This window comes from Typopeltis vanoorti, chromosome 22 (genome assembly GCF_054136105.1).
Source record: "Typopeltis vanoorti isolate ZY-2024b chromosome 22, IOZ_Tvanoo_1.0, whole genome shotgun sequence".
In the NCBI taxonomy this organism is placed as follows: Eukaryota; Metazoa; Arthropoda; class Arachnida; order Uropygi; family Thelyphonidae; genus Typopeltis; species Typopeltis vanoorti.
In genome coordinates this window covers 89236492-89263874 of record NC_143570.1, presented here as the reverse complement: position 1 = coordinate 89263874, position 27383 = coordinate 89236492, and the positions used below count along the sequence as shown (strand labels likewise).

General features: G+C 35.6%; 1 protein-coding gene across 3 annotated transcripts in view; it reads left to right on the top strand.

Moving 5' to 3' along the window:
* Positions 1 to 27383, top strand: part of nemy (cytochrome b561 family member no extended memory) — a 107632-nt gene that overhangs the window by 69567 nt on the left and 10682 nt on the right. For all 3 annotated transcript variants that reach the window (XM_090412355.1, XM_090412351.1, XM_090412354.1), the window contains exon 2: positions 15106 to 15326. In XM_090412355.1, coding sequence (XP_090268481.1) covers positions 15106 to 15326 — 221 coding nt within the window. The remainder of the gene's footprint in view (positions 1 to 15105; positions 15327 to 27383) is intronic.

Genomic DNA, 27383 nt, shown 5'->3' with positions numbered 1-27383 from the left:
GTTTTAATGAGGTAAATCTAAGATTGTGTTGTAAATGTATTAATGTTTCTTACGTACTTATGAAAGAGCAACTTCTGCAAAATTATCTTTTCTATTCAAACCACGGAAGCCATTGCTGATCGCATTCGGATTCTGAATGCAAGCAGCAATCTTTCTTACCTTGATCCCTGCATGCAACAGAACAAGGAAGGAAGATGTTTTCTGTTATTTCCGCCATTGACGTAAATTTAGATAAATGGTTAATTAAATGCTTCGTTTGACATTCTGGCACCCCTTTAGCGGCACATAAATCCCTTTGCATGGCTGACCTCGATTTCTTCAGATAATTTGTGAGGTTTATTATAGCTCAGGGAGTTGAGTTAATCGGGTGCGCACTTCATGAATGCCAACACAACGGATCGCAATCGACAGCTTTGGAACTGATGTTAGTAATGGTGATTGGCATGAGCCGTATCTGCCTGTCTGCTTTCGCTCCCTTAACTGTTAAAGGACCTCGAATGCATTCTGAAGAATGTGAAGGACGGCAAGCGACACAAGTTACAAAGCAGGTTAACATTCCAGGAATTTAAGATCACGTTGTCTTCCGGTAACAGTTACAGCTAGCAACGAATGTTCCACTTCTTTCTTTGAAAAACTTGTTTAGCTACCCAGAACAGAATAGTCCATGGCATTCATATGTGTTAGGAACAATTAAGATTAAAATGTTTTCTTGTGTTTTTACTATTTATTTTATTTTTTTACACTGTGCAGCAACATTTTATAAATTACCGAAGATTTGAATATACTGTCTGTGTGTGCGCGGAATAGAGGGCTACTTTCAGTGCTACTATAGAAATATGATCGATTAAAAAAAAAAAAAAAAAGGGAAAGCTCAGCTTTCTTCGTAATATACGCTTCTCTACTTGTCTTTCTCTCATGGAATATTTTAAGAGGACCCCATCTCCGGTTACATCGATTTTAAGAGAATCACGTCGCTGTGATTCTGGAGTAGAAAACAATAAGAGCCGAAACACGGCTTTCTGATACTACCAAAGAAACGCAAGCATCCGCACCTTTAAGTAATGCTACGGAATCTAAAATCGATTCTCCCTTTGGTCAAGCGCAATTTTGATAGCATCTATATGATTCAGATTTCTCTGGATTTTATGCGTTTATTCGGAGCAGCTACCAAAGAATTTCCGATTCTGACTCGCTGTCTGGAATCTTAGTTATTACTATCTACAACTTTGAAGATTTGTAGGATTATTAGCATATTTTTGGGGGGAATGCGGGGAAAGTTTTGCTGATTATTCACTTTTTAAAAGCTTCAAAAAATATGTTTTTCTGTAAGCATAACAACGCGAATTTATTAGTCGTTAAAATATGTAAAATAACTACCTAAAATCAATATAAATTTTAATATTTATAATTAAATTAATTTCTTAATGATTATTAATTATAATATATAAATATTAATTTATTATTAATTAAATATTAAAGTATTCATTTATAGATTGATTTTAGGTGGTGAAATGAAACTAGTAGGTGTATGTTACATATTTAAACGACTAATAAATGAACGTTTTCGTCGTAAAACTTTCCATTTAAATTCAATAAGCATCGTTGACTGACTAATTTTGAATGCAGGAATTTGAATGTGCTGATAAATATATAAAAGAAGATAAAGCACCCGAATTAGACATTGTCACAGTAAAGTTGTTAAAAGAAAAGGGGACGTATCTTAACAGTAGTAAAAGCTTTTTACAAAATTAGGATCACAAATTCCGCAGCAAAAAAACAATGGAGGCAATTCTCATACGTGGAAAGATAACTCGCTTTGCTTCCTATGCAGTTTTCTGTAAGATCTGCATAGTGATCGGTTTATAGTGCCATTAAGCATCAGAATTGTAGCTACAATAAGGTGAGTTTAGAAAGCATGTCTTAGGATCAACCCGCCTCCATGTTCTGCCGTCAGGGGAAGGGAGGAGGGGATATCATATGAATGCTAGATCAACTTGACTACATTCAGTTCCTTATCTCTAAAAGTAATGCCCCAAATCCATGTAAACCTCTGTAATCTGAATAATCGATTTAGTATTTGCAGAATTTGCAAATCTGCAGTCATTTACATCGAAGACCGTCGCCACGGATACATCCGCTAAAGTTGTTACTGCTTTCATTGATACCTTCGAAGCAGGTCCTACGATGAGGCTTGGCTGGACTTCATTAATATTGTCGGTTCAGTTGTTCATGTACAGTGATTGATCGCTCCTGTGCAGGTGCTTGTATAACCCGAATGACGCCTGATTCGTAAGTTATCCGGTTACAGCATACCGAATAGACGGGACATAGTTGCCAAGAGATCGCGAATTCTCTGGTTTCTGCCTGCACTGAAATACTAAGTTGCCATAAACTGTGCACAGTCATGGTTAAAGATTACAGTTAATCAGATTACTGTTTAGCGGACCGCAATTTTAGAAATACCATATGAACGTATACTTCTGTCTGGTTCGAACATGCGATGCTCTTTTAGATTTCTGCTAGGGGCGTCACAATATATTGTCTCGTCACGAGCCGGCAGGCCGCTGTTCTTCAAAGAGAGAGTTTCTTGTTAAGTGACCATGATTAATCTCGAGACAGTTTGACCTTGTTATTAGACCAATGACACAACGATTACTAATCGTGATTTTTTATCCCCTTCGTTCATGCCAAGTACAAGTGAAATATCACCTGTTCCCTCTCTCTAACGGATGGATGGAGAACAGGTGATGAATTTAATATCTGGTACATCACTCTTAGCAGGGTCACCTCTGAGCTTTTGTTATGCTGGTGAAATGCCGCACCCTTTGTAAGATGAGTATTACGAAGTATAAACATTCGGGAACTGAGGGATTTTTCTGAAGAGAGTCTTCACTTTACAATTTTTAACAAAAATAGGAAATTTGGTTTGGGTTTTAACTGAGAACCGATGTAGCACTTGAAGAGGTAAATACGTTCTTAATACATGATAGAAAGATTAACCTCGTGAAACTCCATAGAAAAAACAAATAATTCATATGACTCATTATGTAGTCCTCACTCCAATGACCGCATAATGATTTCCCTATCTGGCTGCTATATATTCGGGGAGAGATAGAAGGGGGGGGAGCATTATAAATTTAACATAAAGGTTCCTTCCAATGGCCATTTTAGGTAAGTTAGATAATTTTCTTTTGGAAATTCTGTATCATTCTGACACCCTCATCTGATAGAAGCATCGATGATATCCGAAATACGAACTCCTTCAGCAAGGAAAAATAATAGCTCTATATCGAGTTTAAGAAGCTCATTTAAAGTACACACGTCAGTTTAAGATATAATGGAACAAGGTTGGTAATGTAATAAACCTATAGAAAAGTAAAAGTTGAGAACGTTTTCAGTAAATATACAAAGCATACTCTATGGTCTGTTTACATTCATTCTAAAATTCCATTTCTCTATCATAAAATAGCCATAGCAACAATAAGTTGAGAGTATTCGCCTGATGGATAACAGATTATGCCGTAAAGAAACAAAATATGCTCCCAAGTGTTGTTGGGTAGCAAGTGTTCCCGCCTGTGTAGCTCAGTGGAAGTGGCGCTTCACTACCTTAAGAAACATCAGTTCTACTCGCCGACTAGAGGAACATATTTCAAGACTTTCTTCAGCTGTTCCAGTTAGTTTACCGGACGAATAGCCCGGAAACTCTAGTTTTTCGGCGCGAAACTTGAGAAAATCGACCATACAACCCACACCATCTCAGACAATAGGATTAGGGACCACGAGATGACGCAATTGTCAGCCAGTCTCTTCACTGGATGCCGTTTATAATTAGTGATAGTCTTCGGCCAGCTATATCTGATTGGCTACCGGTGGAAATTGAACTGCCGCTTACTCTCCAAAGGTTATATGGTGCTAAAAGGCCTCGTTTACTCCCTATAAGGGAATTAAGGCATCAGCGGATTTATTTTGATTTTATTTATAGTCTTTAGCATTCCATCAATCCAATTTATAGACATACGGATCACGCTTTAAGAAACAAAACAGGCGACATTTTAACGAGAGGCTCTAGTCATAGTCTAAGAAACTGAATTATTTGCCATAAAAAACATCAGTCTGTTTTCACAATCAGGGCATAATTTAGAATTTTATTCCAGAGCATAATTATATATTATGCCCTAGAATAAAACACTTTCTTATATGTGGTTTCTTATTACTGTTTTAAAATTTATACTAAAATATTTCTTATGATTTCATTAGATATCATATTCGCTCATAGTTTTTCGAAGGAAAAAAGTTCTTGGACTCTGAGAGCCCGTTTTCATTTGTATGCTTTCTCTTTGAATTGCCTATTAATAATAATAGAACAAAAACTGCTTAATAAGTTAAACAGACGACTTTGTTCAGATGCTTTGCAGTTAGTTACCAGAGTTTTTGTGCTTTCTTCTAAGAGGAAGATCGACCGATGTCAGTCAAAATTTCCATTTACGAGTATATACACCTTACTCAAAAGAACTAAGTATTAAAATATTGGTCGCGCATCTGGACTCACGGAGGGAGTGTCCAACCTTGTCCGAATGTACAAAGAAAGACATTTGTTCCCCCCCCCTCCAGAAGTATGTGTTTGTGTGTATTTTCGATTTGAAATGAATGTCTGGATTGATTTTTGAAGTGCAACCTTTAAAATCACTCATGACTTGTAAAAGCAAAATTTCTCAGCCAAAAGCATCCGTTCAGTTTTAGGAATCAGGGTTGTTACAATGATTCACTTAACACTTCCATTTAAGATTGTTTCCTGGCTAAATAAATCTTCAGGAGTGCTTCAAGGCAGATTTTTTTTTTGGGGGGGGGGGATATTTGGAATTACGGCCGAAGCAACTAAGGCTATGAGGCCAGTATATTAGGTTTGTAAATTGTATTCTTTTGGCCAGTTTGTTCGTTCAGCGGGATGAAAAACAACAATTTGCTGGAGGAGGAAAAAACGTTTTTCATCCACAGTCTTGGCTTAAAGACTGGTTCGGCAACGAAAAGTATCTTTCCCAACGTAATGGTAATGTTCACTGCATCTTTAATTTTCGATTGTCGATATTTCTTTTGTTTTTTGAGAGCTATCATGAATCAGGTGACATTTGTTATTCCAAGAGTTTTGTAAAGTTGTGGTACTTAAGATTGAAGTATAATCACTGGGCAGTTGTAAAAAATCCGAGCAATGTGTCAAGTTAAGTGTTTGACAAAATTAACTCGGTTTTCGCTATGTAATCTAAAAATATACAGTTGTGTATCTTTTTCTAAACATTAAATTCCATCCAGCTAGTGCGGAATTATCCTCTCTGCTATTAAAAACGATTCGCTGAAACCAAAATTAAATCCCGGGATGTTGTTTTGATTTCCACCCAAAACTAAACTCTGTTCATTCCTATTTAGCTAGAGTGAAGTATTTATAATATATAATTCCCTTCTCCCCTCCCCCTCCATTTACCACTACAAGTGATCCGGTTGAACAAAAAATGGGATGATTTGACAAGTTCTTTCAAGTATTCCAAACACCAGGTTTCAATAAATAAATTTGCGTATGTACCTACGAACGAAACGAGCCTAATAGGTGCTTACGCACTTTGCGAAACGTACGTAATAAAGAGAATAACTAATGTTGGTTAATGTAATTGTTAAAAATTGAAATTCATAAGAACTATTGCAGCACCAAAGAGATTAATCAGTTTTATGATTTTGTTAAAGACTGAAGATAAGTGAGGTAGATGAAGTGTGGGAGCAAGATAAGATCCAGAATCATCTCATGCAGTCAATTTCTTAATAAAGTTCCTTGCATATTTAACAATCAAGTATTTTTGAAATCAATTGCTCAACTCATGTATATCTGCGCTACTTAGTTCTGTATTCATTCATTATATTATTTACAATGAAATGTATATATTTAAAAAAGTTATGCTCAGAATAGCTGAGAATCGCTCAAAATTTACCAAGGTGGTCGCCGACCTCCGATAGGAGATGGCACTCAAAGAAGAAGATTAAAAACTTCAATATAAAATCTAGAATTGTAAGCAAACAGACTTCTGTTTTACCCACATGATGCCGGGATCCTTTATGAGACTAGCATACACTGTGTGGTGTAATATTCAATGCGAAGTGTAAAGGAAGTGCTTTGCAAAATCCCACTTGATTACAGGAATGTTTACTAATTTAATGATTAGCAGATAAACGAGTGTGATATTTAATATTGTATGTTGACTTTCTGAGTCCTATCATAGCACAGCTGGGAGGACAATATTTGTCCTTCAGTTAAAAAACCAGTACAGAATCATATCGGATGAGAAGATGGATTTCCTTCCAGAAGCCAGATTTTTTATTCCCGCGAAACAAATCATTGACACGAACGAAATTAACAGACATAATATGTGGTCCTTGTAGCATTAATTGCTTCATCCTTAAATTTAGTCAATGCTGTTGAATGCTCTTGGCTTTACCCAGGGGCACGCTAAGGGTATTTGTCGCCCGGGTGCATACTTTTATCAGTTGCACCTAATACTGCATTGCATAATCCAAATTAAATATTAGCTACATAAAATGCCGCCCTATCAATATTGGCGCCTGGGTGCGGTGTACCCCTCGGGTTGGCGCGGTCCTGGCTTAATCTATAGATTTCGAAAAGCGCAATACTGTTTTAACGGGAAATATTAATTTTCCTCAAGCAATGTTAATCTTTATCGTATTGTGGTAGGAAGTACTTTCTTTTGTCCTACAAATGACAGTGATGTAACTTGTCACCGAAATGGACCTTGTGTTTTAAGCTTCTTGCTTGTAAACTATTCTAATAACATAATAATAGTCGATTTTGTTAATGGTTCGTTTCTGTTTGTAAACGAAATACCATCACTCTGTTGCTGAGTACTGAATCGACTAAATGTGAATATCACAGTGCTTTATATTTCGGTATTGAACTTTCAAAATACTGTACTTCGTGAAGGATTATTTGACACTTAAACTATTGTTTTCTAATAATTCCTAAGTCAACAGTTTCAAAATAGCGGAAAAGAATACACACATCCTAACATGCAACTTGATAAAAATGAAAAGCACTCTGAAATGTAGCAGAATGTTCCAATTCGTAGTTTCTCACTTCATACAGATGACGGTTCTCGAACTTTCCTAGTTTTTGTGTCAGTACGAATGCTTGTGGACTGGGTACTTGCTTAGAGGGAAGCATTTTGCTGAAAAGGCAAAGAAGACGCATACGAATAGAAACACTACGCGTACCCACTGGAGCAAGAGGGAAACTGCAGAAGAGTAAGAAAAATAAGGGTTTTGTAACCCGAGCTCGAGGAAGGAGAAACCGCACGCAGTCCAGTTTTGAAATTTGAGCCATTCTGCATAAGCTGTTTTACTGGTGAGAATTTTTTTGGTTGCTACACTATTATTATGCTCCTAAGAATATTGCGGTGGACTCCCTTAAAACACAAAACTGATTTCCACGATCATGATGTTATTAAGAAATTCTTAATAGAATTTCTTAATATATCTTAATAGCATCATGTATTATGTATACAACAAAATATCAAAAAGATTCTATTCTTCATTGAAAGGCAAACGTATGCTAATATTATCAAAATTCTTTCTGCTGTTTCGTGTATGAATCCGAAGAGTCGAGCCAATAGGATTGCATATCCGCCTTCCTGGGAGCAAGCTTTTAGGTTTTGCTTTTCAGGTTTGTATACAGGGGCGCGCCACTAGTATCCGGCGCCTGTGTGCAAAACTTTAGTTGGCGTCCCTAGCCCGCCCCCCTCCAATAAAAAAATCACTTTTAAAAAACGTTTTTTTTTTTTTAAGTATTTCCTCCTCTTTGGCGCCTGTGTGCATCGCACACATGGCCGGTGCGCCCCTATTTCTCGAACTGTCACTAATTTTTGACATCAGTCTACTCCCTTTGTTTAGTGTTCATCGATTTCTAAATACAAGCCTTCCTAACCATCCCGCGCCTTCACAGAGAAACGTTTCTGCATATGATGGTATCCACTTTGAATATTGCAATAGTTACAGTAATATTTTAAATTTCATGTTGCGGGAGATGTAAAACTGTTCATTTCGAATAGTTTATATAACTTGTCTATATTTTCTTTGAAAATTTTAAGAAGTTGTATTATTTTACTCATTGTCCCTTCTGCTTAAAAGAAAAGAGGGAATGTGACAGCATGAAGTCTGCTTTATCTTTTGTAGGTGGAATAGAATCTTTAATAATGATCCAACCTCTTAATGCATGAGGCCACATTATAAATTTACTTCCAGAGACGGACTTTATTTAATTCATTCTGTCTTTCCACTGAAATAATTTAGCTAAATATGGACCATTCAAGAAACCATTTAATACGTCCCGGGGGTAGCATTCAACTGAAACCCTCGACATGGAGCCAATTGCTCGTGCTTTTTAAATTTTTAGTCGGAGAATAAGATTCCCAAAAAACAACGCAGTTAAGTCCATATTTTTAAAAATCTTACTAATAAAAATTTTTACATCAAAATGCAGCGACTAAAAAACGAAAATATGGCACCATAGGAAGAACGTTACATGCTTGTTGATTGTAAGACCTAGGTTCGAATCTCCATCAAGGACGTAAATGATATTTTCTGGGCATTCTCAGACAGCTGATCGTCAGTTTTGAAAATGCCCAGAAAATATCATTTACGTCCTTATGATAAATAGGTCCTACATCGCAAAACAAACCGGCCAGTGAATTCACCCAATTAACTGCCATAATATATCCCTCTTTTGGTATTGTGGCTCCTGGCGACTTTAAAATTCGTCAAAAGCAGGATCAGTTTGGCACTTGAGAGGTTAATGTTTCCAATTCAGCTTTAATTATCATAAGAAAAAAAAAATACCGGCGTTCTGTATTTTTGATTTTTAATGCGTTCATTTATAAAAAAAATGCCTTCTTAGAGAAAATAAAAAAAGAAAAAAAAAACTTCTCACGCTCCTAAAATGTGCTCATCATGAATATCAAGAGGATGACCATTTTGCATACTCCTCCCAAATTCTTGATACACTTCAGTACAGTATCCTTTAGGATGGTAATTATTTTCATTTCTGTTTCACTTGTATTTATTGCTATCAGAAATGATAATCAAATAATTAATTTCTCATTCCAACTTGAAAATATTCAGGTTACAGTATACAAACGACATGTATGCTGAGGACGGACGTGATTAGTTTGTAGAATAGAAGTATCCTGAGTTATCGGATTCATTATAGCTGATTTTTGCTTGTTTGCCAGAGTTCCTAGTGATGTAAAAGTACCGTGCACATGGTCGATCACATAGAGTTCCGATTTCAGATAGATGATGGAGATTGTTTATTTGATATATTACTGAAGTTAGATCTGGGACATTAAAAAATCACTTGGAATACAAATCCCTGTTGTTAATTTGCCTTGACTTTGTGCCAAGCTGGCGCACTGCCTTGACATTTCAATGATGTGTCAAGGCAGCATCTTTCATTAGTGTTGTAACGTGACCATTAAAATATTTATGAAAGTAATAATCATGATCAGTATCACTGCCTAAAAGCTTTGAGAACGTCTTGGCTTGTATTATTCTGTTTATAGTTAGTGTGCTAATATTTAGTTTGCTGGTACGCGCCCCAAGGATCCATGTTTGCTTTACCTTCGCGCGCGCATGTGTGTATGGTGGGGAGGGAGAAATATTGACGTTAATTGTCTTGAAAGAGCCAAAACATTTTTTCTCGAGATTTTTAAAATTTCAATGTGCACTTCTTTAAGTACCATGTTAGTTAATTAAAAATCACCCATAATCTTATTTCCTTAAATTTGAAGATATCAACGGTTTTGTTCCAGCGCGATGGCTTTTATTGACGATTATTGAATAGTTTCTGAACATAAAGTGCTAACCCAGTAGCCATCTAACTTTGTCTTATGCTCATTTTGACATGTTGTATTTATCACTGAAAAATAATGGTATAACACCACCTTCACTTTACCGGCTTAGGAGTATAACAGACAGTATAAAAGTTTCCGACCTAACTCCTATCGAAGCATTTATCTAAGTGCTTCGATATCATCACATCATCACAAAGGCCACGGATTCTTTAATCAAAAATTCCTCTCATTTCGTCAGAAATCAGGTAAACCATTGACATCATTCGAATTAGTTTGAATGTAGTGTTGTTCATTATGCAGTTCAGCCACTGCAAAATTTTTATACCTCCATATTTGATCATTTGTGGTTGATTATCATCTACTCCAGCTGCCTTTCCGCATTTCAAGTTTTACACAGCTTTCTCTACCTCAAGTATTGATATGTACTCCTCCTTGCATTCCTCTTGAAAATTTTCTAGTACAGTTCTGCCACTGCTTAGTACATTTGATTCAGTGAGCCTGATTTTATTAATCGTTTTAGTTATTATATTCTTTTAAAGTTTAGAGTGCGTTTTATAATTCTGGTAAAAAGGAAGAAGCCGCAAGATTGTATTTTAGAGATGTAATTTCATTAAAAATATATATATATTTTTTTTAATAGCTGCTGTAGCGCAATTGAAAGAGCAGCGGAACATTGCGCCCTTCGATTGGAAAAGAGGTGGGTTCGATTCTCATTGTGACAAGGGGGAATCCTTATATATGGGTTTTTTTTCAGTCGAAGGTGAGTTAGTCGATCTCATAGTGGTAGCAGGATATTTTTCTCCTGGAAACTCGGGTTTTTCATCCCGTGTACAGACAAATCGGCCTTCAGAACACACGCAATTTACAGACAAAAAAACAACAACAAAAAACTGTTGGTAATGATGGGTGACAGATTGCGTTGACAGTAGTAGTGGAGAGGATGAGTTGTATTTCGCGAAATACAGAGTAGTGTGCCCTCCCACGATGAGTCCATGAACTCCCTGGAGGTGTTGCGTAATAATAATAATAATTTAACAGTCTTTCAAAGTAATTACTCCAGACATCTAAGATACCTTTTTTCTTCAGATTTCATGTCACCTTGATCATCTTGGATTCCTTTTACAGTACTCTTTCCTCCGTTTCTAAGCTTTTTCAATAGCCTCCACAATATTTTGCCACCTTCCTTATTTTTCTTTGTTCTTAATAAAATCTTCCCATGACTTTATTTAGCTGCTTTTAATCATTGCTTGCTTTTTTTTTAATATATATATTTTTCTTTTTATTCTCTCAGAATGCATACTTGCTGGGAACTTTCGATATGCTCCTTTTTCTTGACTGCTTCTTTAACTTCTTGTGTCTACGATGTTCTTACTTTTCAATCTTTGTAGACAACCTCACCACATGTCTCTCTTGCTGCATCAATCAATGCTTTCTCAGGGTCTGTCACTTCAGGGAAGGCCAATTTTTCCTTTTCTTTGTGTCAGCTGCCTTCTCTAATGCCATGAAAAATATCTCTACTTCTACCTTAGAACCTTCTGTGGGACCAGACACACACAACTGTCATTTTCCAGTTCCTCATTCTGATATTTACTTGCGTCACCCTTCTTGATATTGCCTGCCATTCAAGATCATCTGCATATTTAGAGTTAAATCTGGGTATACTAGAGGATGTTAAATTGAGCTGAAAAATTTTTACTAGTTACATTTTAAACAGATTCCTATCAAAATGTACTTTTTTTTTTTTTTTTTAGATGGGCTTTTATTGCATGTAGAATAGAAAATATGATTCTGCTGGTTTAGTAATTTTGTAGTTTGCTATTAAAACATATGATAGAAGCATTTTCCATTGAGCTAGTTCAATTGCAGAAGAGATAATTAATTTCATGAGATATATTATGAATGGTCACTAAATGTTTTCTCTGTCCTCTTCATCTCTTTTGAGGAATAATAATGTCATTATTTTTTATACCTGTAGGACATTTACACTTTGGTTTCACAAAGAGAATAGTGACGTCAGGCTAATAGAATAATAAGCAATAGCCTTGAAACGTATAGTAATTTACTATAGTAGTTTTAGTAATTTTCAAAGATACTCTTAAGTATAATATACTGAGATTATGGGAATCATAACCGGAATTGGTTTCGAAACTTCAGTTTAAAAGTAAAAACGTGCCTTGAAACCGTATTATTATTTTACTATTACGTGACACCTACAGGGAGTCCAAAGACTTGCCGAGGGAGGGCACCTACTCTACAACCGTCTCCACCACTCAATCCACGAACTACACCAACACCATCTACCAGCCACCACGGGATTTGAACCTACAGCCTTTTGGCGGGAGAGCAGATATTCGTTTTAGAAATTATGGACTTTACAACTGTGTCATAAATAACTATTTTAATTTCCCGACGTTTCGATCTTCATCTGGAATATATATAAGGACAAGCTGAGTTACATTTCACACAGTAAACTAAAGAAACAATGATTTGATCACCGGTTATTCTACTGGCTTGACCTCTAGTGAACAACAACAAAAAATATATATATATAGATAAAATTACAAATTAATTATTTAGAAACTACATCGAAGCTAAATTCTATTTAAGATAATATGAGGGAAACATTCTTTCTTATAAATAGTTTTCTTACAGTAACAATGATGTCCTATTTTTAACATTACAATTGTTATATTAGATTTAGGATTCTGGATTATCTACAGACCTGTTTATAGTTTTCTCTTAGGGAGAAAGGTTCCGTGGGTAGAATATGTGCCAGTGGTGGCTAGTACATAAGCACTACAGCATCCCCAAGGAAAAAATTACATTTTGTTTGTGTTTATAAATAATAACAACGCTTACATTATATAAATGCAATACAACATATTAAAGGTTACAGCTTATGTTTTGACATTGATTGAATAGTTAATAATTGGAATTGTTCGATTAACGCTTTAGATTACGAAGCAAATGCACTGCGATCTAACGCAGTGTCGGAATTATCACATTCGACCAATTGCAGCTAAACTCGCCGATATTCATTTGGCTTCTCATTGCACGTTACAAGTGATTCCGACACTGCTCGTTTGGGCAGTGCATCGTATGCTTGCGCGCATTTCTGTGAGATACGAAACTTTTATTGTTGGTGTTTGTTCGTGGTGAAATATTTTTAATAAAGCAATTTTTTTAATATGTAAATTTATTTATTAATAAATTGGTTACTGATTAGGAAAAAAAGAATTTTTTTTTAAAATATTTTGTATATGCAGCATCCCCACTTAAAATTTTCACCAGCCCCCACTGATATGTGCCCTCCATAAGCTTGGGATTTTTAGACCATTATTGTTCAGATTGGGGTGGTTGATAAGAACCTCACAGGCTTCCTTCAATTTACGTTCATACCATATTTTGGTGTGATGTAAGCAGTTGGTGCTTTTCCAGTTAATTCTATGTAAAGTGTTCGGAGCATGATCAGAATGGCCAGCTTCACCATAGTTTATTGTATTTAATGTGTCGTTTATGTTCCTTTTGTCTGATAGGAATTGTGCGTCCTAAATATGGTAGATTACAGGTGCAATAAATACGGTATACTCCAGCTTGGGTCAGCGGGAGTGGGTCTTTGGATGAGTTGAGTAAGCTTTTTAATTTTGCAGGAGGTTTAAAGGTGGCTTTGAGGTTGTATTTCTGTAGTATTCTGTTTATTTTATCTGATATCCCTTTAATGTAAGGAATGGTTATAGTTTTATTGTGGTCTGGTTTATCTTTGTTTTTTATTGAGGCCTTGTAGAGAATTTTGTTAATAGTATTTTGGCTGTAACCATTTTTTAGAAGAGTATTGCTGATAACTTTAAATTAGATGTAGATAGTAGATATTAAATTAGATGCAGTTGTAGATAATCCAGAATCCAAAATCTAATATAACAATTGTAATGTTAAAAATAGGCCATCAGTTACTGTAAGAAAACTATCTATAAGAAAGAATGTTTCTCTCATGTTATCTTAAAATAGAATTTAGCTTTGATGTAGTTTCTAAATAATTAATTTGTAATTTTATCTGTATTTTTTTTTTGTTGTTGTTCACTAGAGGTCATGCCAGTAGAATAACTAGTGATCAAATCATTGTTTCTTTAGCTTAGTGTGTGAAATGTAACTAAGCTTGTCCTTCTCTCTCTCTCTCTCTCCATATACACACACACACACACTCGCATATACTCCAGATGATGACCTTAATATGAAAGTCGAAACGTCAGGAAATTAAAAGTTATTTATAACACGGTTGTAAAGTCCATAATTTCTAAAATGAATGCTGATCACCGTGCAACACTAAACGAAAGGAGAGCAGATATGCTAACTACTAGGCAAACCAAGTAGGCAATTTTTTTTATTTTTAAAAAAATACATATGCAAACATTTAAAAACCCTTAGTTGAAATAAATTCTGATGGCAAGAACCTTCTTTCTGTTTTCTTTATAATTATTTATATTATATATTATATTATACAATAACATATAACAGTGGCCACAACATGGCTTGCGAGCTGCATGTGGCTCTTGTCTCTTCACAATCTACCATTAAAAAATAAACAAAGAGAAGAGGAGATAACAAAAAAGAGGAACAAAATAAAAAAAAAAAGAGAGAAGAGAAAAAGGTTAATAAAAATTACTGCAATAAAAAAGTTTCATTCGAAACACATTAAATGAAGTTTACTTTAGAATAATTTAATAGTCAAAACAACAATTTTAATTACTTATTTACTAGTAGAGGCCTTCCTTGTATCTATTTTTCTTAGTAAGCTCCTTAAAATTAGGCGTAATTAGTCAAAACAGTTCTTACAAGCTCGTTACAACCTCGCCATGTGCATGCTCACTTATTATCATACCATCGCATCGGTCCAAGGTTGTGGCTCTTCTAAGTCTTGCCGGAATTATTTTGGCTCCAAAAAGACACATATTTGGCTACCCCTGACATATAATATATATTATATTATATATTATTTGTAGTATTAAACTACAAATTTTGTGACATTTATCAATTAATCAAAGAAAATTAAAGAATTTTATGCATTCTGCTTGGTGTACTTCATAGATATTCACGTGAATACTGTATGAAATGAGCTTTTAGTCTTCTGAAATGTTGACATGTTATTGTATATATTTATTATATGCAAATATTATATACTATTAATGTTTTTTTTTTTTTTTTGCAGAATGCATGATAATGACCATGTTGAGGTTTCTCTTCCTGTCCGATGTGGCTTTGGTTGGTTGATGTTTTTGGTTGAAGTACTCCTAACTGGAACTCTAGGATTATGTATCTACTGGGTGTGGTACCATGGAGAAGGTGTTGCTTGGACAAAGGATACTTCTAAACAGTTCAATTTGCACTACGTGTTAATGTTAGGTGGAATGGTGTTCCTTAATGGACAAGGTAGATAATTTTTTAAATATTTTCTTCCTTACTTTTCCAAATGTTGAAGCAATTGACTACCTACAATTTGTGAAACAATTTTTTTTAACTGATAATACACGATGTATTGCAGCTGCCAGTAACTCTTTGAGCATTCTTTGGATATGGGAAAAAGACAAATCTCTCACACACAGAGAGAGAGAGAGAGAGAGAGAGAACTGTTCTAGATGTTCTTGTCCACGGTTTGAATATCATATTAAAATTAATTTTCTTGTGACATGCTGTGAAGGCATACTATTTTGAAATAAGTTGAGTGAACATGCTGCCTTTATATTTTGGAGACTAATGCTGAACAGGCCTTAATTATTATTAGTAATTCCTGTGGAGTCATCAGGTTGATTGTGGAAACTGTCACCTAACATATCCGTCAATTCAAATTTCAATATTTTGCTCCCCTGCCACTCTCCATGTAAAACTTTGACTCTTCACTTCCTTTTACACCACTCTTACACAACTTCCAGGGATGGTCTCTTGTTCTTTTCCTCCCATTATCTATAATTCCTTCATTATTATTATCAGAGACCTCCAAGGTGTCAAGGACTCATCGAGGGAGGTTGTAGATCACTTAAGGAGTTGAACAACGTAGATACAAATATAAATTAAATTATACCTTAATAAATATTTCCGATATTTCAGCAAAGTCACGTTGCCATCTTCAAAAGGAACTTACAAAAAAAGGCACGTGCACGTAGGCACTACAACACAGTAACTGAGAATGAAGAGATGACTCTATTGTTCTCCTAAAAGTCCTGATGGTGCCCTCTAGCGGGCTAAGTAGGTGTTCTTGGCCGTTGGGCTGAAGGTCTGCTGATGTAAGCCTCCCAAATTTGGGACAGTTGCAAACAACCAAATTTGTTGAGGTTTGGAGAGTTTCTTAGGGCTAAGGCTGATTCCATAAATAGTCTTTCGAATTTGTATTTGCTACGGTGTATTACTGTAGCTTTTTTCCACCGTATTCTGTGGCATGCATTAAGAGCATGGTCTGCAAGACCAGAACAGCTGTACTTGTGGAAACGGATGTAGTCCTTGTGTTCAGAAATTCTGATATTCACTGTCCTGCCTGTTTGGCCAAAGTAAGACAGTTTACAGCTGCAAGCGACCTGGTATACACCAGGTAGGTCTAGGGGAAGTGGTTGGTCTTTAGTGGAGCAGATAAAGGATGCCAATTTTCTGTATGGTCTAACAGGAGGTCAGGTCATGTTTTTTTAAGATTTTGGTAATTTTTTCCAAGGTGCCTCGGATGTAGGGAATGGTGATGGATTTAGAGTAATCCTTGTTGTGGAGGGAGGTTGTGGTTTGTAAGTTTTAATATTTTTTGGATTTTTTTTGTAAGTTCCTTTTGAAGATGGCAACGTGCCGTTGCCGAAATATCGGAAATATTTATTAAAGTATAATTTAATTTATATTCGTATCTACATTGTTCAATTCCTTAAGTGATTTAGTAATGCATAACCAACGTATAAGCCTGTCTACGAGAATGTAGATCACTTATACCAGATGTCATACGTTCTCTTAAACTCATTCACACTGGATGTGCTCACTACCTCAACAGACAACCTGTTTCATTCGTTCACTGCTCTGTGAGAGAAAAATTTAGTTCTCACTGGTGTTTTAAGAGCACACAAACTAAACTTCCATGGATGCCTCCTTATCTGCTCCTCATCTTCCATGTAATGAAAAATTTCATCAGTTCATAGACCTCTATCACATCACCCCTGTTTTTCCTATTTACTACTGTTTGCAGTTCACATACTCTCAATCCTCATAATCTACATTCCATAATCCCAATATCATCTTTGTTACTCTTTTTTGCACCTTTTTCACAGCTTCTTTTTCCCCCTGAGCCCAGGAGCGGCCATATCAAGGCAGTGTAAAGAGGCAAAATGATTTTCTTATTAACTCAAATGCCCTTATATCAGTGTTCATTTCAGCATCACAATTATCCTCTGAGTTATACTTGCTGTTTTTGCAATGTGACCTTTGAACTTCAGTTTCCTATCCTTCATAACATTAATGATGCACAATCCTCTTAGCAACTTAAATCTCTTTCATATTGGATACAGACTGGCTGCTAAACTGCAATTTATATTTCCACAACTTTTGTTCATATCCAACATTCCAAGTCCTGATAGTGCCTTAACCATCTGTCTCTGTATCCTCTTTTTGACCAGCCTGGTTAGCCAAGTGGTTACTGTATTTGCTCTCTAGCCAAAAGGCTATGGGTTTGAATCCCACCAAGAATGGATGTTTGTGATTAGTCTTTCGCCTTCATACAAACAAGTGTGTGTGCACTTTCACCCAGTAGTGGGGAAGATACAGGCTGAGTATCATCATCATTTTCTTTCTTCATTGCAATGAAAACTATTTTCTCATATATAAGGTCAATTTCCCGTTTCTTCATGGCTAAGTAACTTGACCTATTTGAAAACCCAATTAATGTTCTGAAAGTGGTTAATCACATCTCCCGAACACATTGTGGGCGTCAACTGTGTTTACCTGACCTGTCTGTCATTCTTGCAGGATGAAAAAACTCTACCACCTCCATATGAGACTGGCTAATTCACCTTAAACTAAAAAACCCTCAGAGGTTTTTCACATTCTAGATGGAATTTGAACTAAGGTCTTTCCATCTAAAGGACATCATTGAAACTGACCTCATATGACACTTGACAGTAGAAATAAGGTGACTAAATATGCACACAATAATCCATATGTAGACTGATCAAATCAAAGTTTTATACTGCAGTATGATCACCTCCATATATCTACTTCTCAGTGTGTTCTTTATTATAGCAGTTTAGTTTTCACAACAAGTTTATTAGTGTCAGTTTATTGAAGGAATAATTTTATTGGGTCTTTGATATTGCTAGTAATTTAAGAAACAGTTGAAAATTGTTTTTTTAATGTAAATTCTCTTAAAACGCGCTGCAGAATTTTTCCATTCCTGTTTCTTTATTAATATCCAATTTGATCACCACAATAGACAATTTGCATTTGTCTACCTTCATTGTGGTTTTTCATTATTATATATATATATTAATTTCATCTTTTTTTTTAAATCTCTTCCATGGCACACAAAATAATTATTGAACTTTTCTGTCTTTTTTTACCTTATTAAGTGTGATTGCTAGATATACTACTACTACTACAGTTAAATTTCATTATACAAATAAGTTTCATTGTCTGTTTACCCAGATGAAATGGCCTTTCACTCAAGAAGAAAGTTTATCTTCATGTTTGGTGTTGAATGCTATCGCTACTCCTTCCTTTCCTTGATCAATAACATCCCATATTTAGTAGGATGTCACATTTTGGTCTTCTTTGTGTCTCAGCAACACAAAATATGCCCAACTGCTACCTTTCCAGTTCTTCTAATGATATTTGTTCGAGTAGCTGACATTTTGCCGTTCGCCCTGGTTCCCTGATGAAAACAGCAGAGACATTAGCAACACCCCAAGTGGCCTGAAATCTCATGTTGTATCATCTGTTTATTTGTATTAAAGCCAATAGAACATAAACTTTCCAGTTCAGTGGATATCACTCTAACAGGGTTTCCCACATTGAAGGTGAGGACTGGATATTAAGTCAGAAGTACCAACTGGTTCTCCCCCATTCCTTAAAAACTATGGAGGTCTTCTCCCAGTTATCTGGCTTTGACCCTTAAGCAACTTCATTTGTTCATTACAATTTAAATTGTTTCTTGTATTCATTGTTGCTTTTGTATTTTAACTAGTAGTTGTGCACTGAAAATGCGTTTTCAAATCTAGTGAACAGTTAGCAAATTAATCTTGTAATGGTACGGTGTAATGCTGTTAAAAAGCAGAAATAAATCATGCCCAAAACCTAAGCCTGTCCATAAGGTTCAAACACTAGAACAAGTATCACACTTTTCATTTTTGGGATGTAATATAACATTTGATAATGATTATAGTGCAGATAACAATAAATCCTGCTATTTCTAAGCAAGCTGCAGTATCAAACAAATATGGTTCGTGAATTACATGATTTACAAATTGTACGCATTTTCTTTGTATGATACATAGAAACCAATTACATACAATACATCTCTAAAACTTATGCCAAAAACCAATAAGTCAACTGAAATGACAGTAGGAAAACCAAAGTCTCTATATACTGATGTAGATCTCAATTTTTTTAAACTTTATTTTACATTAACACACACAGCGAGAGAGAGATTACATATCCTGGAATTGTCATCATGCATTTATTGTCTGCGGCTTCAACAGACTGTTGATCACTTACTTTAGTTGATCACAACTGTCAGCTATTGGACTCCATCCAGATGCCCCTAATATAACATGTCACCACTTCTGGAGATGAGTGGCCAGTGTCAAAACCAGAAACTTATCCAAAACATATTACTCAGAATTAATTAATTTTTGCCAATAAGATCAACTTCCAGTTGTTATAATAAATATAAATTGCTGATATTGTGAAATATATAGTGTAAATATAAGTTTATGTAAAATTATAAATATGGATGTAAAGGTCGGAATATGTACATATAGATGTAAAAATATAAAGGTTAATTACTACTTGGAAGCTACATGTAATATATACACTCTATGCAATGGAGCATGTAGGAAATAAACTACCTCCTAGTAGGATTACTATTGGGAGGAAAACAAACAAACACACACACACACAGAGTGCCAGTCCTATAATACAGAATAAGTCCAAAAGTCCTTAGGACTTTTGATTCTCCCCCATTCATTAAAAGCTGTGTGGAGGTCTGCTCCCAGTTACCTGGCTTTGACCCAAGCAACTCTTTTTATCTATTACAATTTGAATACAACTGATGTAGATCTGTTTTTTCCCCACTGCATTTATATTATAGGATTGGTACTGTGAGTTTGTGAACTGTAAACTAAAATACAAAACATTATTCATTCAAGAAAAAAATGAAAGAGTTTGAGAACAGGAACCAAACCTTGCAGATTCAGTGTCAAGTCCTGAGGAAAACATTGATTGATTCACCCAGAGAGGCAAGTGGTGAGGTTGTCTATAAGAATAGAAAAATCAGAACTTCATGGTGGATATAGGAAGTTAAAGAGGCAGTGAAGGAAAAGAAGAAAGCATATCAGAAGTTTCTGGCAAATAAGTCAGCATGTGCTCTTAGAGAATACAGAGACAAATGTAAGAAGGCTATACATATTGTGTAAAACTAGCTAAACAGAAGTCATGGGAAGACTTTGGTAAGAACATAGAAAATATATATCAAGAAGGTTGGCACCATATTCTGGAGGCTGTTTGAAAAAGCTGAAATGGAGGAAAGAATGCTGTAAAAGGAATTAGAGATGATAAAGGTGACATGAAAACTGGTGAAAAAGATATCCTAGATGTATGGAGTAATTACTTCGAAAAATTGCTAAATGAAACAAATAGTGATGACAGCACAGTAGTAAAAAACACTCAACAGACATGCAATCAGGAATACATATCCATACCTTGAGGTAGAAAAAAGCCTGAAATGTGGAAAGGCAGCTGGTGTAGGTGATATTCGACCAGAAATACTTAATTATGGAAGTACAAAAGTCTTACGCTGGCTGCACTGCATAGTTCAGAAGGCAAGGCCTTGACAGAGGGACGAATTCCAGACGATTGGAGTAGAGCTCTCATAGTACCAATATACAAAAAGGGAAATAAAACTGAATGTGAGAATTAGAGGTATTTCTCTACTGAGTGTTCCTGGTAAGATTTATGCAAGTATAGTTGAGAAATGGTTGAGAAGGATTATGCAAGAGAAGCTTGGTGTAGAACAAGCTAGATTGATGCCAAAAAGAGGCTGTCAGGTTCAGATTTTCACTTTATGACAAATAGTTGAGAAATCATGGGAACATAACATAATAAAGATCTATTTAAATTTTGTATACCTGGAAAAGGCATATGACAAGATGTTAAAATCTTGAATAGAAGGAATTTTAGTAATATAATACCTGTTGTTCAGATTTAACAAGTATCAAAAATCCTGCTAAAATACTTGTCTGTTAATAAGAGAAATTGAGTGTAAATGAAATAATGTTAATGTCTTTTCCTTTAAACTTTGAATATTGTATTATGAAGTGTTTTGTATGAAAAAAAATAGAAATGGTATATGTGGTGAATTATGCATAAGCATACCAAGGTCAAGCTAAAGTTCCAGACAAAATAAGAGGATTAATTAGTGACCTGAATGCTAACACGAATGCAAAGGGCAACATTGCGTAGGGGTTTCCCATCAAAAGGCAACGACAAGCAACGGTATCGGGTGCAGAGTGGACGATGACGTAAGAGCAGGAAGGTCATTGGAGCCAGATATAGAGAAGTTTACGACGCCGAAGAGGGGCTTTTTTTCCTGTTAATTCCAGTACAGTTGGTGGTGGAGTGTCCAAGTGCAGTTATGTGGTCGAATAGAATTCTGACATGAGATTTAGGACTCCGGACGGCATTGAAGTTAATGTAACCCAAAGAGATCATGCGGAAAGACGAGGTTGGAAAATGGCAACTGAGCATCGCAAGGATCGTAGGCAATGAATCCCAAACCTACATACAGGAAGCAAGGGCCAGAGAAACGTAGCAGCAAGAAGAAACTGATGTGAAATTACGAGCCACAGAATTTAAAAGATGTTCGCAAGTAAAAGCCAGAATTCCCGACTTCACTACCAAGTAAGAACTTTCCATTTTTTTGTCTAGTAGGAAGAAAATTAGTAAATTTTGTGACAGTGAATGAAAATTAACTGGAATTGCACATTATGTAGTAATGCAGGACTTTAGGAACTATACCATTAGATGAGATCAATTACTCTGTGCTAGAGAACATAGCTAAATTATTGAGTGTAATTCTAGAATTTGATGTTAATAGATAATTCTTGAACCTGAGTTTTATGTGATGATAATCTAACATAGCAAAGTTTTTAAGGGATAAGAACTGAGAGGAGACCTCCACATAGCCTTTAAAGGAATGCAGAGAACCGACCAGGGCTTCTGACCTAATGTCCAATCCTCACCTTCTCGTGGTGCACCCTGTTGGGTATCTACTTGGATACTGAACGAACGAGGATGGGCTGGCAATTTGGGATTTAGCCGACCAAATTGTATTCCTATTGGTTAAACCAAAATAAAAAATGATGGTATAACAAGACAAAATTTCATGGCGGCTGGGGCGTCGCCCGGTTAAACAAGGCCCCCGTTGTTTTCGCCAGGGAACCAGGGTGAACAGCGAAAAGTCAGCTACTGGAACAAATCTGAAAACAAACCCCAACTCAACATCACCAGAGTTAAAGATCGGTACTATCAATTTAAGAAGCCTGAATGGCAAAGAAATGGAGCTAGCTGAGGAATTAGATAAGTACCAGATCGACATAATGGGGGTGACTGAAACAAAAAAGACAAAAACTGGTGAGATCTTTCTGAGCAATAAATACAAAATTTATATTCAGGCAATGACAATCAAAGAAAAGAAGGAGTAGCCATAGTATTCAACACAAAATACGAGGCTAATCTTCTTGAATGGCAGTCAGTCTCAAGTAGAATAATGTGGGCAAATATGAGAATGGGGAACTGGACAATGAGACTTATTTGTGCCTATGGTCCTACAGAAGGTTCTACTAAGGTAGAAGTGGAGGAATTTTTTGATGCTTTAAAAAAAGCAACTGACACAATGAAAAAAGAAAAGTAGGTCCTTGTTGGGATCTAAATAGCAGAGTAGGAAATGATTGTAAGACATACAAAAATATTTTGGGAAAATTTGGAGAAAAGAGCAAAGCTAATAATAATGGCAAATATCTGTTGGATTTCTGCTCAGGACATGGACTGGTTATTACTAACACCATGTTCCAACATAAAAATGTGCACAAATTCACATGGAGAGAAGAGGCTAGGAATAAGAAAAGTCTCATTGACTATGTTATTGTTGATAGTGATGTTTTCTCACTGGTGCAGGACACCAGAGTGTACAGAGGATTTGAAATTGGAAGTGATCACTATTTAGTCTTGAGCAGGATAAAATTGAATTTCATATTGAAAAGAATAACATGTAAGAAAGTTTTAAAGCGAATAAAAGTTGAAGCTCTCAGATGTGAACTGTAGACTAAAATACAGAAAGATTATTGAAAAGAAAATGAAAGAGTTTGAGAACAGGAATCAAACCTTGGAGATTCAGTGGCAAACTCTGAAGAAAACATTGATTGATTCTGCCAGAGGCATGTGGTGAGGTTGTGTGCAAGGATAAAAAAATCAGAACTCCCTGGTGGACACAGGAAGTTAAAGAGGCAGTGAAGGAAAAGAAGAAAGCATATCAAAAGTTCCTGGCAAATAAGTCAGCTTTTACTCTTACAGAATACAGAGACAAATGTAAGAAAGCTAAACACTGTGTAAAACTAGCTAAACAAAAGTCATGGGAGGACTTTGGCAAGAATATAGAAAATAAATATCAAGAAGGTGATAAAATATTCTGGAGGTTGTTGAAGAAGCTTAGGAATGGAGGAAAGATGCTGTAAAAGGAGTTAGAGATGATAAAGGTGACATGAAAACAGGAGAAAAAGATATCCTTGAAGTATGGAGTAATTACTTTGAAAAACTGCTAAATGAAACAAGCAGCGATGACAGCACAGGCATGCAGTCAGGAATACATATCCATACTTGAAGTAGAAAAAGCCATCAAAGGCTTGAAATGTGGAAAGGCAGCAGGAGTAGATGATATTCGACCAGAAATGCTGAAGTATGGTGGTATAAGAGTCTTACAGTGGCTGCACTGCATAGTTCAGAAAGCCTGGACAGAGGGATGAATTCCCAATGATTGGAGTAGAGCTCTCATAGTACCCATATATAAAAAGGGAAATAAAACTGAATGTGAGAATTACAGAGGTATTTCCCTACTGAGTGTTCTTGGCAAGATCCATGCAAGTATACTTGAGAAACGGTTGAGAAGAATTGTGGAAGAAAAGCTTGGTGAAGAACAAGCTGGATTCTGGCCAAATAGAGGCTGTCAGGATCAGATCTTCACTTTACGACAAACAGTCGAGAAAGCATGGGAATATGACAGATCTGTATTTAAGTTTTGTCGATTTGGAAAAGGTATATGACAAGGTGCCAAGAGAGAAGCTATTCACTATGCTACAGTTATATGGTGTCAATGGGGCATTATATCAAGCAATACTTAGTCTTTATTTGAGTTGTAAGTCACCAGTTAGAATTGAAGGAAGTACAGGAAGATGGTTTAATGTTAAATCTGGTGTGAGACAAGGATGTACATTATCCCCTCTGTTATTCATTATCTATATGAATCACATTATGAAGGAAAGTGGTATTAAATCTGATATCAAAATTGGAGATGTTAATGTCAGCTCTTTGCTTTATGCAGATGATGTTATACTTCTAAATAAATCTGCTACAAGTCTGCAAGATTCTCTGACTAAATTGAATAGCTGTTGTAATAGATATGGTATGAAGGTCAGCAATAAAAAGACAAAGACAATGAAAATAGGCAGAATCATTGAAAATGTCAACTGTGTTGTGAATGGAGAACCTGTTGAACAAGTAAAACATTTCAGCTACTTAGGCACAATTTTTATTGAAGATGGTAAATTAAATATAGAAATAGACAACAGAATCAACAAAGCTGGTATGGTGGGAAGTCAATTGAATAAATTCATATGGAATAAGAGAGAAATTAGTTGGAACACTAAATTAGCTGTATGCAAGACAGTGTTCAAACCAGTTTTAACTTATGGATCTGAGAGCTGGGTCAGAAGTAAAACACTTGACCAAAGACTAGAGACCGCAGTTATGAGAGTCCTGAGAAAGATTAGAGGCGTGAACAGATGGCACCAATGGCAATATCATATTAAAAATGCGGATATTAGGAAAGAGCTTGACATTGTCAACATCCAAGAATGCATTAGCAGAGCTAATCTCAGGTGGTATGGTCACTTAAATAGAATGGGAGAGGAAAGATTAGCAAAACAAGTGTTCTCTGCCAGGTTGGCAGGAAAACGACCCAGAGGAAGACCAAGATATAGGTGGATTGATACGGTACAAAGTGCCTTAGACGATAGAAATATAAGATCTGATAATGTTGGAGTCTTGACAAGTAACCGACTGATTTGGAGGAAAATTGTAGATAGGAAGTTAGTAATGTAGTACTGTCATATCCTGTACACCCGTTGAGGGTACATGGCGGGAATTTGATGATGAAGTTTCTAGGCACGTGGTCCCTGAAAGGTTCGAGATTAGTTAAGGGACAGGAGTGTATATATTATATCGAGTTGCTTAATAGACCCTATATGCCAGAGTCAGTTGAATTTATTGAATGACAATTGTATATCTCTTTTTCTTAGTAATGAATAAATTATTTTCTTGTCAAACAAATAACTTGCCTGATCATAAACAGAACCTATGCATATGTATTTTGATATAGTCACAACTGCAAAGTGAGAACATTACGATTATAGTATAGGAATAAGATAGTGAATTAAGGATTATTTGTCATACTGAGTGTTTTAATCTTGGATAAAGAAAGTTCTCTTATCCTGTAAATTTTGGTGGCGCAGCGTAAACAAATAAATTTCCGAAATTTTTAATCAGATTGAGCACTAGTAATCTAACATAGAATTTGGCTCTAGCCCGAGGCACTGTCTTTGTTATCAGTTTCGCACACTCGAGCAATATATTAGTAGTGGCCATAAGTTTGAAGTACTACCAAGGATTAAGGTTGGGCAAGATGACATATAAGTAAATAACAAAATTAGCAGATTTTTTCAAGGATGAAGCCGAACAAGAACAAATTATAAGATTAACTGAAAACAAATAATTAAAATAACCAACAATTTTTACAAAGGTGCCAAGAGAGAAGCTATTCAAAATGCTACAGTTGTATGGTGTCAATGGGGCATTATATCAAGCAATACTTGGTCTTAATTTGAGTGGTGAGTCAGCAGTTAGAATTGAAGGAAGTACAGGAAGATGGTTTAATGTTAAACCTGTTGTCAGACAAGGATGTACATTATCCCCTCTGTTATTCATTATCTATAGGGATCACGTTATGAAGGAAAGTGGTATTAAACCTGATGTCAAAATTGGAGATGTTAATATCAGCTCTTGGCTTTATGCAGATGATGTTATACTTCTAAATAAATCCACTAGAAGTCTGCATGTTTCCCTGACTAAATTGAATAATTGTTGTAATAGATATGGTATGAAGGTCAGCAATAACAATACAAAGACAATGAAAATTTCAATTGCACTGTTAATGAGAATCTATAGAACAAGTAAAACATTTCAGCTACTTAGGTATGATTTTTAGTGAAGATGGTAAATTAAATATGGAAATAGACAACAGAATCAATAAAGCTAGTATGGTAGGAAGTCAACTGTATAAGTTTATATGGAATAAGAAAGAAATTAGTTAAAACACTAAATTAGCTGTATACAAGACAGTGTTGAAACCAATTTTAAGTTATTGATCTGAGAGCTTGGGTAGAAGTAAAAGACTAGAGACCATAGATATGACAGTCCTGAGAAAGATTGGAGGCATGAAGAGATGGCATCAATGGCCATATCATATTAAAAATAAGGATATTAGGAAAGAACACTTGATATTGTTAGCACCCAGGAATGTGTTAGGAAAGCTAATCTCAGGTGCTATGGTCACTTAAACAGAATGGGAGAAGAAAGATTATCAAAAGAAATGTTTTCTGCCAGGTTGGCAGGGAAAAAGATCCAGACCAAGATATAGGTAGATTGATGCAGTAAAAAGTGCCTTAGAATAGTGCTTCCCAAACTTATGGATGTAAAGGTCCCTTTGGAAAAATTAAAATATTTCACAGCCGTCATTGAAAACCAAAATTCGTAATACAGACATATTATTAATATTTATTGTATTTTTATTCAGAATGAAAAATACACAGCAGCGTATAATGCAAAAGTCAAATATTACATTTTTAGAATCTTACATACACATTTGACATGACACTCTTAGTCTTAATATTTTAAAATGTTTATTTCCCGGTCCCCTCAACA